Source organism: Phyllobates terribilis, unplaced genomic scaffold, assembly GCF_046119375.1.
Source record: "Phyllobates terribilis strain yellow unplaced genomic scaffold, ASM4611937v1 Scaffold_4__5_contigs__length_816908805, whole genome shotgun sequence".
In the NCBI taxonomy this organism is placed as follows: Eukaryota; Metazoa; Chordata; class Amphibia; order Anura; family Dendrobatidae; genus Phyllobates; species Phyllobates terribilis.
The window spans coordinates 37494647-37512931 of record NW_027362764.1 but is presented as its reverse complement, the minus strand read 5'-3'; the positions used below and the strand labels follow the sequence as shown (position 1 = coordinate 37512931).

The following is an 18285-nucleotide window of genomic DNA, read 5'->3' as shown; positions in this document are numbered from 1 at the left end:
TCACATGGAACTGTGTTTTATTGTGTCGTTGTTCCTATAATAAGTCCTCTTGGGGCTCAAAATTTACACTTTCTGTCCCAATCTGGATTTCTTGGGACAGTCCTGTGAGCCGGAGCACAAAATTGGCATTTCTAGGGGCAGGTCCTAAATAGCTAAATTTTCCAGGTTATAATGTTAGTAAGGCGAGTGTCTGTGGGATATAAGGAAATTGGAGAAACCCAAGAGAAGAACATCTAGACTCCATGCTGATTTTATCCATGGGGAGGGGGGGAGGTCAATTTATTTAAACGCATGACGCGCATGTCCTGTTAACAGGATGCTGTCTTCTACAGCAGTGACATCAGTGATGGCTTTTGTCACTGCTGTAGAAGTGATCCGGGACACTCGGGGGTACGTGGACTGCGTCGTTGGCGGCGGACAGGTGAGGGATAGGTTTGTGTTTTTTTTTTTCAGGAGATCGAGGGCTTTGCGGAGGCATGTAATAAAAAAAAAAAAAAATTGTGGAACATTGTGTTTTATTTCATTTAAATACTTTATTCTGGCAGTGTCTCTTATTGAAAAGGCGGCGACTATTTTACTACGCGGTTAGTAATGGGGGCGTCTTATAGATGCCCTCCATTACTAATCTGAGCTTCACTTCAGCCGCCAATGCAAGGCTGACGTGAACCCCAACCCCATTACCCCACTGCTACATGGCAGTGAGAAGAGCGAGGCTAAGCTCCAGATTTGGCGCAACTTATGGATGCTCCATTTCTGGGACTGCTGCAGGGTGATATTAATTAATAGCCGCGAAGGGGGCTAGGATCCATGGCCCCTTCCCTGGTTATTAATATCAGTCCGCAGCTGTCTGTTTAGCCTTTGCTGGTTAGATTTTATAGGGGGACCCCACGTCAATTTTTTTTCTGGGGGTCCCCCTGTAATCTAGCCAGTATAGGCTAAACAAACAGCTGTGGGCTGATATTAATAACCAGGGAACATTTTTGGCTAATGGCCCCTTCCGTGGCTACTAATATTAGCCCCCAGCGGTCGGCTTTCCCTCTGTTGGTTATAAAAATGACGCGGGAGCCCACACAATTTTTTTTTATTTATTTATTTATTTTTTTATTTTAGGCTCTGTGCCCACGATCCGGACGTAGCAGCGCTTTGGATGCAACTTTTTTCTGTGTCCAAAACGTTCCATTCTATTGAACGCAGGTAAATTCAGATGTGTTCATTGAACCATGCGTATTTACCGCATTCAATACTTTCTATTGGTCAAATTTCTGTTGCACAGATTAGTGACTCCGCCAGAGAATTTCACATGCTGCGGTCCTGAAATACGCGCTGCATGTCAGTGTCCACGGGTGATTTTCAGCCTCAGATGCACACATAGTGGACATGGGATTTCTAGAGATCCCATCCATTATACTGTAACATTTGGACGCTACGGATTTGACGCTGTATAAACATACAGCGTCAAACATGCAGCAGCTCCTGACTTTGGCCACGTACCCAAACTCGCCCACAGCACGTCAATTTCTGTAGTGGACACGCTTGTCTCTGCTGCAGATTTTGACCGATTGAAGTGTCATTATATGCGATGGATTCACATGTACTGACAACAAAAGTGCGGCATTAGAACACCACGTTTTGGACGCAACATAAATACGTTGTGTCCAAAGCGCTGCTGAGTGCTGATCGGGGGACATAGTGTCTAATGAACCAGCTTTGAAATGTTAATTATGGCCAGGGAAAATGTTTGCCTAATGGTACCTTCCCAGGCTACAATTAACAGCTCACAACCGTCGCATATATTACATGAATATAAATGCTAATGCGGATTGGGTGAATGGGACTAGCTGACACCTAGCTTTTGTTTGGTGATGACAAGGTGTCAGTCAGACATTTTCATGACCAAACTCTTTATTTTACTTTAATTAGAGTTAAACACAGACACAGTGTAAACACTTTATTTACATTACAGCAGACACATTCTTTAATCATTTGAATGAACCAATATACTCACCCCAGTGCTATGGTAATCCAAGAGTTTAAGCAATGTCCCACCAAATTAATTTATCTCCAAAAAGCATTCATTGATGTACAAAAAACGCTTCAAAAAACGCATGAAAACAACGCATGTAAATCCGCATGCTTTTTATCTTCCAGGGAGAGGCAAAAACACAAGAAATTTCTGCTTCAAATCCGCATCATGTGCACATACCCTTAAAGTGGATCCGTAAGTGCCATAAATGTTTGTTGTTTTACCTGGTGTAAATGCCGCTGTTCTTCTGAATCCAACGTTGCTTTTATTTTGTTCATGCTATGGCTTTTTTTTTTTTTAACCTGTATATAAATGTGATCTTTTAGCCAACTGGGTGTGGCCATGAAGAATATGCCCACATAGAGCTAATGACCACACTTACTTGGCTAGAAAGACTAGATTTATGTGTAGGGAAGAAGGGCCCGCATCTCAGGAACAAAATAAAAGAAACGTCCGATTCAGAAAGACGGCGGCGTTTACACCAGATAAAAAAAAAACCTATTTATGGCGAGGACAGTTTCTCTGTAAGCCACATCCCCCGCAAAACTAGGTCTACAGGAAACACTTAATGGGGTTGTACGGAATTTAAAAGGGGGAAAAAATAATTTTTTTTGTTCCAAAAAAAATACTGTCACCACACCAATCTTTAGGTTGTGTTTGGAATTTCAGCTTGGCCCCATTTACTTCAATTAAGCAGAATTGCAGTACCAGGCACAACCCATGAACAGGTGGGGCAGTGTTTCTGCATAAAAGTGTTTTTTATTAAACGGACCATGGAGAGTGATGTCCTATTACCCCTATATAATTATACATTTGGTGATCTGGTGGCCATTGTCTACCTACTCGAAGATTCTTTAATTATCCATTTCTTCTCTTTAGCTCCGGGAGGCACTCGAATCGATGATGGAGACAAAACCAAGGTGACCGTTCACTGTGTCTTTGGAGCAAATGAGGACTATGAGACCATGCGAAATTATGCCCAGGTAATGCCTGTGTGTTGGGACGGGCTGGCTGATCAGTACAGCTGTGGCCCATTGTCCTCGTCCTCCTCCTCGTCCTCGTCGTCGTCCTCCTCCTCGTCCTCCTCGTCCTCGTCCTCCTCCTCCTCCTCGCCGTCCCTCCTCGCCGTCCCTCCTCGCCGTCCTCGTCCTCGCCGTCCTCGTCCTCGCCGTCCCTCCTCGCCGTCCTCGTCCTCGCCGTCCTCGTCCTCGCCGTCCCTCCTCGTCCTCCTCCTCCTCGCCGCCCCTCCTCGCCGTCCTCGTCCTCGTCCTCCCTCCTCGTCCTCCTCCTCCTCGCCGCCCCTCCTCGCCGCCCCTCCTCCCCGTCGTCCTCCCCGTCGTCCTCCCCGTCGTCCTTCCCGTCCGTCCTCCCCGTCCGTCCTTCCCGTCCGTCCTCCCCGTCCGTCCTCCCCGTCCGTCCTCCCCGTCCGTCCTCCCCGTCCGTCCTCGCCGTCCCTCCCCGTCCCTCCCCGTCGTCCGTCCTCCCCGTCCGTCCTCCTCTTCCATGACTGTTTCCAATAACTGTTTCAACAGATGATGTTCCAATGCTGCTAAACTTTACGTACCCCAACCTTTTTTTTTTTTTGTAAACTCTGTTCCATTAGTGACTACATCCTAAGTGCAGTGTGCATTGGAGTTTACGATAGTACAGAGCACTACCTGTGTAGCTCTGTCGCCCTCCAGTGGCAGCTATAAATGTTTACCGGGATCCAGTCCCCTATACTGAGGACATAGAGCACCAACTCTGCCTTACTTTCCTGATAATCTAGTGTTTTGAATATAGTTTTGTTTTGTTTTTTTAGTACTCCGTGCCAGATTAATGTAGTTTGACTATGTCTTGTGCATGAATGAAATCGAGATGGGCGATACGAAATGGCTGTGCTCTGGTTTACAGGCCTTGTGTGAACACCTCTGGTTGGATTTGTTGACCCTTACTTTTCCCAGTCTTTTGTGGAGAAGACCCCTTCGCTGTATTCCACATTACTCTTTAGCACCCTACGACTCGCCTGCGTCCTCCTTCATCAATATTTTTATTTTTCTAGGTCTTCAGCAAACTGATCAGAAGATATAAATACCTGGAGAAAGCTTTTGAAGACGAAATAAAAAAGGTAAGAAGGAAACCTAAACACTTATAAAGGGCTGGCTTGCTAAAAGATTGGAAGCAATATTTTTAGAACGAGTTGCAGTACCAAACACAGCCACTAGCAGAAGTATGGCGCTGTGCCTGGGAAACAATGAAGTGAACGGCCTGGCGCCCCCTCATTCTAAGAAAAAAAAAAAAGTGGGTCTGAGTGTGATGAAATGCCGGCCGGTGGGTGCCGCTCTCTGGTGCCCCCTTACCTCTCAGGTGAGTCAAGGTACTGCACCTAGAGTAAGTAGTGCCAGGAAGCTGCTACCAGCGGGGGAAAACACGGTGGTGTGTCGTCCCTTACATGTCACCAATCCGCGACGCCATGATACAGGAACAACTCTCTGGCGCCCCCTTTCCTCTCAGGTCAGTCAAGGTACTGCACCTAGAGTGAGTGGTCGCCAGAGAGTCCATCCTGTAGCCCTCTGGGTATTTGAGGCCCTCTGCAGTGAGGGCGGTATATATATTTCCCTTGCTGTGCCAATAATATATATCCACACCTCCGACCGTCACTGCCAGCCTTCCTCAAATCCCCCAGGTGGTATGCTGCCACCAGTTCTCGTTTGATACAAGCCCGGTCCGTTAATAGACTTGTATCGGGTCAGGAACCAACCCAGTAGCGGCGTTTCAGCCAAGCGTTTCCGGACCAATGGATTCGTATATGCAGAGTAAAGGATACAGCCCACGATTAATTTATGATTTAATCGATTATAAGAATACACTAGATTACAAGGCTATACAATTAACTAGACAACGGTATTTGGCCAGAATAAGGGATATAACAACTAGAAATACAAAACACAGGAATAACCACGATAAATCAGTTACTGTTCTTGTGGTGCAAGGGAGGCGTTGCGATCCCACAGGTTCAAGTTTAGTTGCAGTCGTCCAAGCCTCAGTAGCACATGGCTAAGGTGCTCCTCCCACTCAGAGACCTGGACCCGACATTAGGAGTTGTTCACATCATCTCCTGGGTCCAAACTGAGGGGGTTTCTCGCTGTTGTTATACTAAAAGTCCTTTCACGCCCACTCTTGGTGATGTCAGTTTACTAAGCCCCGCCCCCCTACCAATGCCAGTTTTGGCTCCATTTTGGAAAAGTACCTATAACTTTCCCTGGGTTGATCTCATCGTATCACCAGAGGTCTCGTCGTGATCCTACTCTTCTGGGGAAGCCATTGACTCTAAACATGCCTCCCCTGGGACCTTGTATATGGTTCTTCTAAATATCTAGCTTTCCAGGCCACTCATGGATTTATAAGTCCCATGATTGTGTCCGCGGGCACCTTTCCCACATGATACATTTTATTCGGGTTCCCTAACTTGTATCGTGTGGTTATGAATTGATAGTGTATCTGTAGCTTTTGGTGGCCATTTTCCACAAAGAAAGCACATGGTTCCTTGGGATAATGGAGAGGTTTGCAGGCTTGCACAAATGGTTTGCTTCTGGTTTCAAGTGACATCAAGGTGTTAATTACCCCCCTGGGGCCTAGCTGACTCTGTCCTGTTTGGACACAACAGAGCTGGCCCATCTATTTACCATATCAAAGAAGTTCCTGAGACTGGTCTCCAGAGGTGGGGGCGAATTGCTCTGTTTACCAGGGGCTGGAGAATTGTGACATGGTAGGAGCTGTGTGAGGGATTTTTAGAAATGACAATAGGGAATATCTTCAGGTATGACGTGTCATACCTAAGATGGCGGCTAACTTTCATGATATGAGGTCAAATTTTTGGTCTCAATTTATATAACCCATTGCCTGCCCACTCACCCCAGAGGGGTTCACATGGTTTCTTTTGTCTTTGCAGCTCCTGCTTTTTCTCAAGGCATTTTCCGAAGCGGAACAAACAAAGTTAGCCGTGCTCACCGGCATTCTGCTGGCTGGTGGAACGCTCCCAGCCACTATTTTAACAAGCCTGTTCACCGAAAATATAGTCAAAGAAGGTACGGCATGCACGAGGTCGGTGTCTCCACCTGGCTACAGGTTTCCTTTAAGTCTTTTATTGATTTCTATTGTTCTACTCCAATCACCACCAAAGCTGCAGAAAATATTTTTTTGCACCATGTGCCAATCATAGTATTCTAGGTTTTACAACTTATGATTGAAGAAAAAAGTGGCCAGTGCCCGTGACTCCTTACATGTCGTCCTGTCCACACAGAGGTCTGGAAGCGGCTGTCAGGAACATACCTTTGCCACCCAATGTATCTTCCCCGTCCCTTTAATCCATGGAGATTAGTTGAGTGTTTAGCCGCCAGCAAGTTTCCATGTCCAGTAGGTAGGAGCACCGTATAAGAAAGATGTCCACAGCCCCTGTTTCTTCTTGCTTCACTCCCACCTCAGGTATTTCTGCGTCTTTTGCTGTAAAACTCTTCAAGGCATGGATGTCTGAGAAGGATGCAAACTCTGTAACGTCATCCTTAAGAAAAGCCAATCTGGATAAAAGACTACTAGTCAGTATATGTCTATGACTCCAATGTAACCAAATGTTCAGGCGCTTATATTCTTTTACATAGAGAGCAGTATTATAGAAGTTACATCATTACTATTATACTGCCCCCTATGTACAAGAATATAACTACTATCTATAATACTGCTCCTATGTACAGGAATATAACTACTATAATACTGCCCCTATGTACAGGAATATAACTACTATAATACTGCTCCTATGTACAAGACTATAACTGCTATAATACTGCTCCTATGTACAAGAATATAACTACTATAATACTGCCCCTATGTACAAGAATATAACTACTATAATACTGCCCCTATGTACAAGAATATAACTACTATAATACTGCTCCTATGTACAAGAATATAACTACTATAATATTGCCCCTATGTACAAGAATATAACTACTATCTATAATACTGCCCCTATGTACAAGAATATAACTACTATAATACTGCTCCTATGTACAAGAATATAACTACTATAATACTGCTCCTATGTACAAGAATATAACTACTATCTATAATACTGCTCCTATGTACAGGAATATAACTACTATAATACTGTCCCCTATGTACAAGAATGTAACTACTATCTATAATACTGTCCCTATGTACAGGAATATAATTACTATAATACTGCCCCCTATGTACAAGAATATAACTACTATAATACTGCTCCTATGTACAAGAATATAACTACTATAATACTACCCCCTATGTACAAGAATATAACTATAATACTGCCCCCTATGTACAAGAATATAACTACTATAATACTGCCCCCTATGTACAAGAATATAACTACTATAAGACTGCTCCTATGTACAAGAATATAACTACTATAATACTGCTCCTATGTACAAGAATATAACTACTATAATACTGCTTCTATGTACAAGAATATAACTACTATAATACTGCTCCTATGTACAAAAATATAGCTACTACAATACTGCCCCTATGTACAAGAATATAACTACTATAATACTGCTCCCTATGTACAAGAATATAACTACTATAATACTGCTCCCTATGTACAAGAATATAACTACTATAATACTGCCCCCTATGTACAAGAATATAACTACTATAATACTGCCCCCTATATACAAGACTATAACTACTATAATAGTGCTCCCTATGTACAAGAATATAACTACTATAATACTGCCCCCTATGTACAAGAATATAACTACTATAATACTGCTTCTATGTACAAGAATATAACTACTATAATACTGCTCCTATGTACAAAAATATAGCTACTACAATACTGCCCCTATGTACAAGAATATAACTACTATAATACTGCTCCCTATGTACAAGAATATAACTACTATAATACTGCCCCCTATGTACAAGAATATAACTACTATAATACTGCCCCCTATGTACAAGACTATAACTACTATAATACTGCCCCTATGTACAAGAATATAACTACTATAATACTGCCCCCTATGTACAAGAATATAACTACTATAATACTGCCCCTATGTACAAGAATATAACTACTATAATAGTGCTCCCTATGTACAAGAATATAACTACTATAATACTGCCCCCTATGTACAAGAATATAACCACTATAATACTGTCTCCTATGTACAAGAATATAACCACTATAATACTGCCTCCTATGTACAAGAATATAACTACTATAATACTGCCCCTATGTACAAGAATATAACTACTATAATACTGCCCCTATGTACAAGAATATAACTACTATAATACTGCCCCCTATGTACAAGAATATAGCTACTATAATACTGCACCCTATGTACAAGAATATAACTACTATAATACTGCCTCCTATGTACAAGAATATAACTACTATAATACTGCTCCCTATGTACAAGAATATAACTACTATAATACTGCCCCCTATGTACAAGAATATAACTACTATAATACTGCTACTATGTACAAGAATATAACTACTATAATACTGCTCCCTATGTACAAGAATATAACTACTATAATACTGCTACTATGTACAAGAATATAACTACTATAATACTGCCCCTATGTACAAGAATATAACTACTATAATACTGCTCCCTATGTACAAGAATATAACTACTATAATACTGCCCCTATGTACAAGAATATAACTACTATAATACTGCCCCTATGTGCAAGAATATAACTACTATAATACTGCCCCTATGTACAAGAATATAACTACTATAATACTGCACCCTATGTACAAGAATATAACTACTATAATACTGCACCCTATGTACAAGAATATAACTACTATAATACTGCACCCTATGTACAAGAATATAACTACTATAATACTGCACCCTATGTACAAGAATATAACTACTATAATACTGCTCCCTATGTACAAGAATATAACTACTATAATACTGCCCCCTATGTACAGGAATATAACTACTATAATACTGCCCCTATGTACAAGAATATAACTACTATAATACTGCCCCTATGTACAAGAATATAACTACTATAATACTGCCCCCTATGTACAAGAATATAACTACTATAATACTGCCCCTATGTACAGGAATATAACTACTATAATACTGCCCCTATGTACAAGAATATAACTACTATAATACTGCCCCCTATGTACAAGAATATAACTACTATAATACTGCCCCCTATGTACAAGAATATAACTACTATAATACTGCCCCTATGTACAGGAATATAACTACTATAATACTGCCCCTATGTACAAGAATATAACTACTATAATACTGCCCCTATGTACAAGAATATAACTACTATAATACTGCCCCCTATGTACAAGAATATAACTACTATAATACTGCCCCCTATGTACAGGAATATAACTACTATAATACTGCCCCTATGTACAAGAATATAACTACTATAATACTGCTAATGCATCTCTTTATATCAGGACGACAATCTTATGACCATGCGGTAATAAATGTATATCGCCCCAGTATTTGCCTCGCTCTGATCACTACATTATTGATGCCTTAGGAGCTGTTTCCATCCAATCGGCAGACAGTTGAACATTTCTCAAAGTATTTTACTGATGCCGACTTGAAGGAACTCTCTGATTTTCTGCGGGTCCAGCAATCTCTGGGAACACGGAAGGAGCTGCAGAAGGAGCTTCAGGAACGTTTGTCTGAAGAATGTCCTATCAAAGAGGTTACTTTTTTTACTAATAACTGTGCACATAGCGAATTAGAGATACATAATACTGCCATACAGTGCACATACAATGCTGCCGACCGTACAGAACCATACCATTTAGTAACTACACAAGAAACCGCCATACCGTGCTCTTGTTTTCTCTAATGTAACGAAGTGTTCCAAGCGGTGCACAGTGCCCTCTCATATACTACCAAAGAGTGCCATGTGCTAAAATACAATACACACAGTATACCACCATATAGTATCCTAGTAAACTGACATTTATACTATTGATTATAAAACCTTCACTTGGTGCTGTAGTATCCTCATAAAATTCTATCTTACAGTATCTAGTGCTTAAGTAATACCACAAATCACTACTACTACAATACCGCCATGCTGTACTATATTTGTTACATAAGTGCCCACATACCTCCATAGATCATATCAGCAAAGTCGTAGATTCTGCATTTTTTGGCACCTTTTGCAAAAAGAGACAAATGTGGTGTAAAAATTACACTATTATCATATGATTTATCTTAGATAGTGATGTACTTAAAAGAGGAGATGAAGCGCAGCGGGATCCCCGAGCCCGCCGTGATTGGGCTCCTGTGGACCTGTGTGATGAACGCAGTAGAGTGGAATAAGAAAGAAGAGCTGGTGGCGGAGCAGGCGCTGAAGCACTTAAAGGTGGGAATTAAAGGGAAACTCCACCGTCGCGTTACATCAGTGTGCTGTGTTGTTGTTTTTTTTTGTTTGTTTTGCTGTTTTATGATTTGTAAATTCCTCTTTTAATTTTCACTTTAAAAAAATCCATGATTTTATATTCTTGTCCTGGCTGGAACATTATAGGCACCTTTGTACAGCCTAGAGAGAGAATGCAGGAACCTTTTCTCATGTTGTCATTCCCACTTCATAATTGTAGCCATTTTAATGTCATCTCTTCCCAGTAAATCCTACATTGACCCCATGGGACTCAACAAAAAGTATTTTCCTCTTGTTATCATCCATCTTGCCAATCACAAATTGATTCTCCCTGAGAACCTCCAGTGACTTGGGGGAAACACAGGAACTTTTTTTCTCTTGGTATCATCCTTCTTACAGGCATTTGTCCCCTCAATACCCTCTAGTGATCCAGAATGAATACAGGAACTTTTCCTTCAGTTATCATCTCTTTAAGCATTTCTTTGCTTGAGCCTCCAGTGACTGAAGGAGAATACAGGAGCTTTTCCTTCAGTTATCATCTGTAAGCATTTCTTCCCTTGAGAGCCTCCGGTGACTGAAGGAGAATACAGGAGCTTTTCCTTCAGTTATCATCTCTTTAGGCATTTCTTCCCTTGAGAGCCTCCAGTGACTGAAGGGGAATACAGGAACTTTTCCTTCAGTTATCATCTCTTTAGGCATTTCTTCCCTTGAGAGCCTCCAGTGACTGAAGGGGAATACAGGAACTTTTCTTCATGTTACTGGTTGGGGGGTTTGTGTTCCTTGATTGCCACATTTTAGGAGGGGATGAGATTCTGTTTTTCTACTAAAGTGAGAACATAATCAGTTGCGAGTGAATTTACCCTCTGTGCCTAATTGGGACATTTCTTAAATCTAATGGATGTAAAATGAGTATTTAAATATTTTCGGTTTTAAGTGAGGTCGACAAAAATGTGAAAATTGCCTGGACTTTGAAATGGTTAATGATCACATTCTGGCAGATTTTATATTTTGTACGACTTATATCAATGGACTTATTTCTGGGACCAATATCTATAACCATTTAACCTTTATAAAACAGTAAAAACCCTGATAATTCTTCAGTTCTCCCAGTTAATATGTATGGCAGATGTAAGACACGATGTGGTTCAGGATGGTGATAATGTTACATTTAATCTTTGTATATCTTATAGATAGATGGTCACATGTTATCACCTTGTGTTTCAGCAATACGCTCCTCTTCTGGCCGTGTTCAGCACTCAAGGCCAATCCGAGCTAGTCTTACTTCAGAAAGTGCAAGAATACTGTTACGACAACATCCACTTCATGAAGGCCTTCCAGAAGATCGTAGTCCTGTTCTATAAAGGTGAGACGAAACCTGAAGACCTGGTGTAAGAAATCTGTAATTAGTAGGTATAGCCTTCTCCACAGGGGGCAGTATTATAGTAGTTATATTCTTGTATATAGGGGGCAGTATTATAGTAGTTATATTCTTGTACATAGGAGCAGTATTATAGTAGTTATATTCTTGAACATAGGGGCAGTATTATAGCAGTTATATTCTTGTACATAGGGGCAGTATTATAGTAGTTATATTCTTGCACATAGGGGGCAGTATTATAGTAGTTATATTCTTGTACATAGGAGCAGTATTATAGTAGTTATATTCTTGTACATAGGAGCAGTATTATAGTAGTTATATTTTTGTACATAGGGGCAGTATTATAGTTATATTCTTATACATAGGGAGCAGTATTATAGTAGTTATATTCTTGTACATAGGGAGCAGTATTATAGTAGTTATATTCTTATACATAGGGAGCAGTATTATAGTAGTTATATTCTTGTACATAGGGAGCAGTATTATAGTAGTTATATTCTTGAACATAGGGGCAGTATTATAGTAGTTATATTCTTGCACATAGGGGGCAGTATTATAGTAGTTATATTCTTGTACATAGGAGCAGTATTATAGTAGTTATATTCTTGTACATAGGGGGCAGTATTATAGTAGTTATATTCTTGTACATAGGGGCAGTATTATAGTAGTTATATTTTTGTACTTAGGGGCAGTATTATAGTAGTTATATTCTTATACATAGGGAGCAGTATTATAGTAGTTATATTCTTGTACATAGGAGCAGTATTATAGTAGTTATATTCTTGTACATAGGGGCAGTATTATAGTAGTTATATTCTTGTACATAGGGGGCAGTATTATAGTAGTTATATTCTTGTACCTAGGGGGCTGGATTATAGTAGTTATATTCTTGTACATAGGGGCAGTATTATAGTAGTTATATTCTTGTACATAGGAGCAGTATTATATTAGTTATATTCTTGTACATAGGAGCAGTATTATAGTAGTTATATTCTTGTACATAGGGGGCAGTATTATAGTAGTTATATTCTTGTACATAGGGGCAGTATTATAGTAGTTGTATTCTTGTACATAGGGGGCGGTATTATAGTAGTTATATTCTTGTACATAGGGGCAGTATTATAGTAGTTATATTCTTGTACATAGGAGCAGTATTATATTAGTTATATTCTTGTACATAGGAGCAGTATTATAGTAGTTATATTCTTGTACATAGGGAGCAGTATTATAGTAGTTATATTCTTGTACATAGGGGGCAGTATTATAGTAGTTATATTCTTGTACATAGGGGCAGTATTATAGTAGTTGTATTCTTGTACATAGGGGGCGGTATTATAGTAGTTATATTCTTGTACATAGGGGGCGGTATTATAGTAGTTATATTCTTGTACATAGGAGCATTATTATAGTAGTTATATTCTTATACATATGGAGCAGTATTATAGTAGTTATATTCTTGTACATAGGGGCAGTATTATAGTAGTTATATTCTTGTACATATGAGCAGTATTATAGTAGTTATATTCTTGTACATAGGAGCAGTATTATAGTAGTTATATTCTTGTACATAGGAGCAGTATTATAGTAGTTATATTCTTGTACATAGGGAGCAGTATTATAGCAGTTATATTCTTGTACATAGGGAGCAGTATTATAGCAGTTGTATTCTTGTACATAGGGAGCAGTATTATAGTAGTTATATTCTTGTACATAGGGGCAGTATTATAGTAGTTATATTCTTGTACATAGGAGCAGTATTATAGTAGTTGTATTCTTGTACATAGGGGCAGTATTATAGCAGTTGTATTCTTGTACATAGGGGCAGTATTATAGTAGTTATATTCTTGTACATAGGAGCAGTATTATAGCAGTTGTAATCTTGTACATAGGGGCAGTATTATAGCAGTTGTATTCTTGTACATAGGGGCAGTATTATAGCAGTTGTATTCTTGTACATAGGGGCAGTATTATAGTAGTTATATTCTTGTACCTAGGGGGCTGGATTATAGTAGTTATATTCTTGTACATAGGAGCAGTATTATAGTAGTTATATTCTTGTACATAGGAGCAGTATTATAGTAGATATATTCTTGTATATAGGAGCAGTATTATAGTAGTTATATTCTTGTACATAGGAGCAGTATTATAGTAGATATATTCTTGTGTATAGGAGCAGTATTATAGTAGTTATATTCTTGTACATATGGGGCAGTATTATAGTAGTTATATTCTTGTACATATGGGGCAGTATTATAGTAGTTATATTCTTGTACATGGGAGCAGTATTATAGTAGTTATATTCTTGTACATAGGGGCAGTATTATAGTAGTTATATTCTTGTACATACGGGCAGTATTATAGTAGTTATATTCCTGTACATAGGGAGCAGTATTATAGTAGTTATATTCTTGTACATAGGGGGCAGTATTATAGTAGTTATATTCTTGTACATAGAAGCAGTATTATAGTAGTTATATTCTTGTACATAGGGGCAGCATTATAGTAGTTATATTCTTGTGCATAGGGGCAGTATTATAGTAGTTATATTCTTGTACATACGGGCAGTATTATAGTAGTTATATTCTTGTACATACGGGCAGTATTATAGTAGTTATATTCTTGTACATAGGGGGCAGTATTATAGTAGTTATATTCTTGTACATAGGAGCAGTATTATAGTAGTTATATTCTTGTACATAGGGGGCAGTATTATAGTAGTTATATCCTTGTACATAGGAGCAGTATTATAGTAGTTATATTCTTGTACATAGGAGCAGTATTATAGTAGTTATATTCTTTTACATAGGGGGCAGTATTATAGTAGTTATATTCTTGTACATAGGGGCAGTATTATAGTAGTTGTATTCTTGTACATAGGGGGCAGTTTTATGTTAGTTGTATTCTCATACTAGATTGGCGTACATAGGAATACTGTATGTTTAGATTTTCATGTAAAATCAGGCCAGTTCTGCATAATCGTCTCTATTTCTCCATAAATGAGAGCTGTGCTATGTCGGTATACACCGTGGGCTCAGCTGTTATATTCAGATACAATTTCTGCAGGATTATTATAGATAAAATCTTGCAGAAAAAAGCAGCTGTTGAACTCTTAATTGTCTTGTAATGACGAGTATTATCTTTTTATTTGCAGTGTTTTTCCCTTTTATTATCATTGGGTCTGCAATAGGAACATTCTACTATGTTGAATCTTAAAGGGCCATTAAAACGTTATAAAATCTACTAGCTCCGTTCTGTTTCCCTGTATTTTTCCATTTATAATCTAAAAATGAGACCGTTAGACCCCCTATATGTATCTCATTACCCCCCCCACCCCCCACCCTTTCCTCCATTACTAAATCTAGAGTGAAACCTCCAGTAAAGGGGCAGAGTTCAGGTCTCTTCTTGTTTACAACTAGGAGGAAACTTTGTCCTTTTAGTTCATCCTCTCCAGACTAAAATTGTCCAACTAGTCTTGCAAACTTTTTTTTGAGGTTTTGGGTCACATGTAGCTGTGTATTTGATTAATGTTGTGCTGGATTTCAGCGGATGTCCTGGGGGAAGAAGCCATTCTGAAGTGGTACAAGGAAGCGCACGTCGCCAAGGGGAAAAGCGTCTTTCTTGACCAAATGAAAAAGTTTGTGGAGTGGTTACAAAATGCAGAAGAAGGTAAAGCGAAAAGTTGCACTAATGTTCCTTCTCCCCCATCACCATGGTGATTTTTATATATATTGGGATTTTTTTGCTTACGTTTTTGGACAGTTTAGCAGAACATGCAACCCCTTTTTTTTTTTTTTTTTCCTTTTTTGTCTTTGTAACTTTTTCAAACTTTTTTTTTTTTTTTTTGTGTGCAAAAAAAAATTCATTGTGACCCATTTTTTAAGACTCTGGTGCTGGACAGTCAACAGATCTTTAAGACTAATACAAACAAAACCAAAACTGGACTTAAAAAAATAAAAAAAAATATGTAGAACGCCACTTGAGGCATGTGGCCCCGAATGTCTGGCAAGATGCAGTGAAATGATCGTGCAGCCTGAGCACTCAATAGTGTGTTTTTTGCTGTCTTATGAATCTGCCCGCCATTTTCTTTCTGCAGCCTTGGTTCATACTGTGGGTTTTTGTTTTTTTTTAAGTATGTGCTTCCCCCTAGTGGAAGTTGGTTAATAGTTTTCTGTAAGTTTGATTGGACACTGTATGACAGGCAGACATTTAAAGGGAATCTGTCATCCTGGAGGCACCGTGCAATCTATAGAGCATATGTAATATTTTTCCCCAAGCCCAAATTGATTGAAATCCCTGCTTATTCTTCTTTTAGAAGTCCAGTGGGTGGTTCACTTGCAGGTACATGGCAAGATTTGGTGGCTGTGGGTAAATAGCAGGATGTTTGTTTATGGCAGGAGTCTTTGTAAGAGTCTCCCTCTGCTGTCTCAGCATGCAGTCTCATAGACTGATGGAAGAGCTGCAGCTGCATCCCCCTCCTCCCCTTACAGCTCCAGTTCTGTGTTTACCAAATGGACCAAGGCAAAAGTTTTTGTTGCTGTCAGCTCAGTCATGGGGGTTAAAGTAGGCGTACAGGACAAGGATGTAAAGAAAAAATAAAGGTCTTTATGGGGGACCGCACATTTCTTCCTCGGGTACATGCAAAAAAGACCTATTCTGTTATTTTAAAAACAGATAACGACGTAAACCTCAATAAATAACAATTAATTATCAGCCAATTATAAAGATAGATATGTGTATGTAGATGCAATTAAATATTATAAAACAACATTGAGAGATACTTTCTAATAATGAAGACCTCCAGGGGGTTAAAGTACAGAATATCTGGAATGAAGATCTCCAGGAGGTTAAAGTGCACAATATCCAGAATGAAAATCTCCAGGAGGTTAAAGTGCACAATATCCGGAACGATTATCTATTAATTAACGTCTGATAACGATCTGAACAACATTCCGGGATCTCTTTATTATTTATCAGTCTGAGACAACAAGAATCTTCAACAAGGGGAAAAAAAAAAGGTTTAGAAAGATTTTGTCCTAATCTTGATGATCGACCGATGTTCATTCATCTGTTTCCTCAAGGTTTGTACTATTCTAGCAACATATTGTAATTTACAAACTACGATCCGATAAATGAATTCCGAATACGGAATATGAATCTAAAGTGATCTAGCTCCTGGACGCTCTGTGTAACAGAACCAATAATAAAAAAAAACAAAGATCAGTTAATTTGTCCCCATTTCCTAATTTGAAAGGTTTAGATCGAAAAATTACAGTCATGAATTTTTAAAGCTTAACAAAATGATTTGGAATTAATTTATCAGAAGGTAGTTGTATATCACAGTACATGGGCGGGACAGATGAATAAACAGATATATACTATTAAGAATTCGACACTTCATGTCTCTAAAGGTTTTTCTCAAATGATAAAAAATCCACATTGTCTCAGACTGATAATAGAACAGATCCCTGGGGGCTGGTGTTATTATCCTGGGAAGGGGCCACTATCCATAGATCTTCCCTTATTTTTAAACCATCTTAACCTTACAGTAAAGTTTCCACAATGAGTTTTTTACGCTGCATATTTTCGAAAAATAAAATTCAAAGTAACCTATTTAATGGGAACAGAAAATCTGCAACATCAAAAGCTCATGGTGTGAACATAACCTGACGCACTGCGCTGCTCCACATTTCTCATTTTCCCATATGTCTCCCTCATTATTTGTATAATGTTCTCTGTCTTCTAGAATCGGAGTCTGAAGGAGAAGAGAACTGAGCAGTGGCAGCGGTCCAGGCTGCAGACGAGCGGCATGAACGTCGCGTCTGCCCGGAGTCTGCGAGCTACAAGTCGTCCATGTTTTCTAGGAGAAGCGGTTTAGTGTTGGTGCACTCAGGCAATTAGATCCTTTTATCTGGACGTCTACCTCTGGTCAGTCTCGTGATCCTAGGCAAAGCCATCCACCCGGGAGCCATGAGAAAGGGGCGGTGCTTCTCCATGGACTCCTCCTACTTGTTAGTATCTCCAAGCACAGAATGAACAGCACAGTCCCGACTCTCGTGTCCAGGTCTCTAGTGTGCGCTCGTAGCTCAGTATCGGCTTGTGGATGTTATATAAGATTAACCCCCTTTTTTTTTCTTTTTTTTTTTTTCCTTTTGAATAAAGGCTTTTTATCTTAAGGATGTAGTCTGTGATGCCATATTATACCATTCTACACTTCTAATATTCACCATAAACAACGTGAAGCTCCTTTAATTGGAGTCAAGTAGCAATAGCAAAAAACATTGCAGGACTCTCCTCCCCTGTATACTCACGACAGAACATACCTCCTATATACAGACACAAGACCTGTCTACAAACAGCAAGATATAACTCCCCTGTGTACCGACGCGCGGCCGGGGCCCTCCTCCCCTGTGTACCGACGCGCGGCCGGGGCCCTCCTCCCCTGTGTACCGACGCGCGG

General features: G+C 39.5%; 1 protein-coding gene across 1 annotated transcript in view; it reads left to right on the top strand.

Moving 5' to 3' along the window:
* Nucleotides 1-18001, top strand: part of BZW2 (basic leucine zipper and W2 domains 2) — a 40189-nt gene extending 22188 nt beyond the window's left edge. Inside the window, exons 4-12 of the mRNA XM_073677259.1 lie at nt 2903-3006; nt 4065-4130; nt 5955-6090; nt 6488-6597; nt 9590-9760; nt 10289-10435; nt 11675-11813; nt 15372-15494; nt 17572-18001. Coding sequence (XP_073533360.1) covers nt 2903-3006; nt 4065-4130; nt 5955-6090; nt 6488-6597; nt 9590-9760; nt 10289-10435; nt 11675-11813; nt 15372-15494; nt 17572-17600 — 1025 coding nt within the window. The 3' untranslated portion in view covers nt 17601-18001. The remainder of the gene's footprint in view (nt 1-2902; nt 3007-4064; nt 4131-5954; nt 6091-6487; nt 6598-9589; nt 9761-10288; nt 10436-11674; nt 11814-15371; nt 15495-17571) is intronic.
* The last annotated feature ends 284 nt before the right edge of the window (nt 18002-18285 follow it).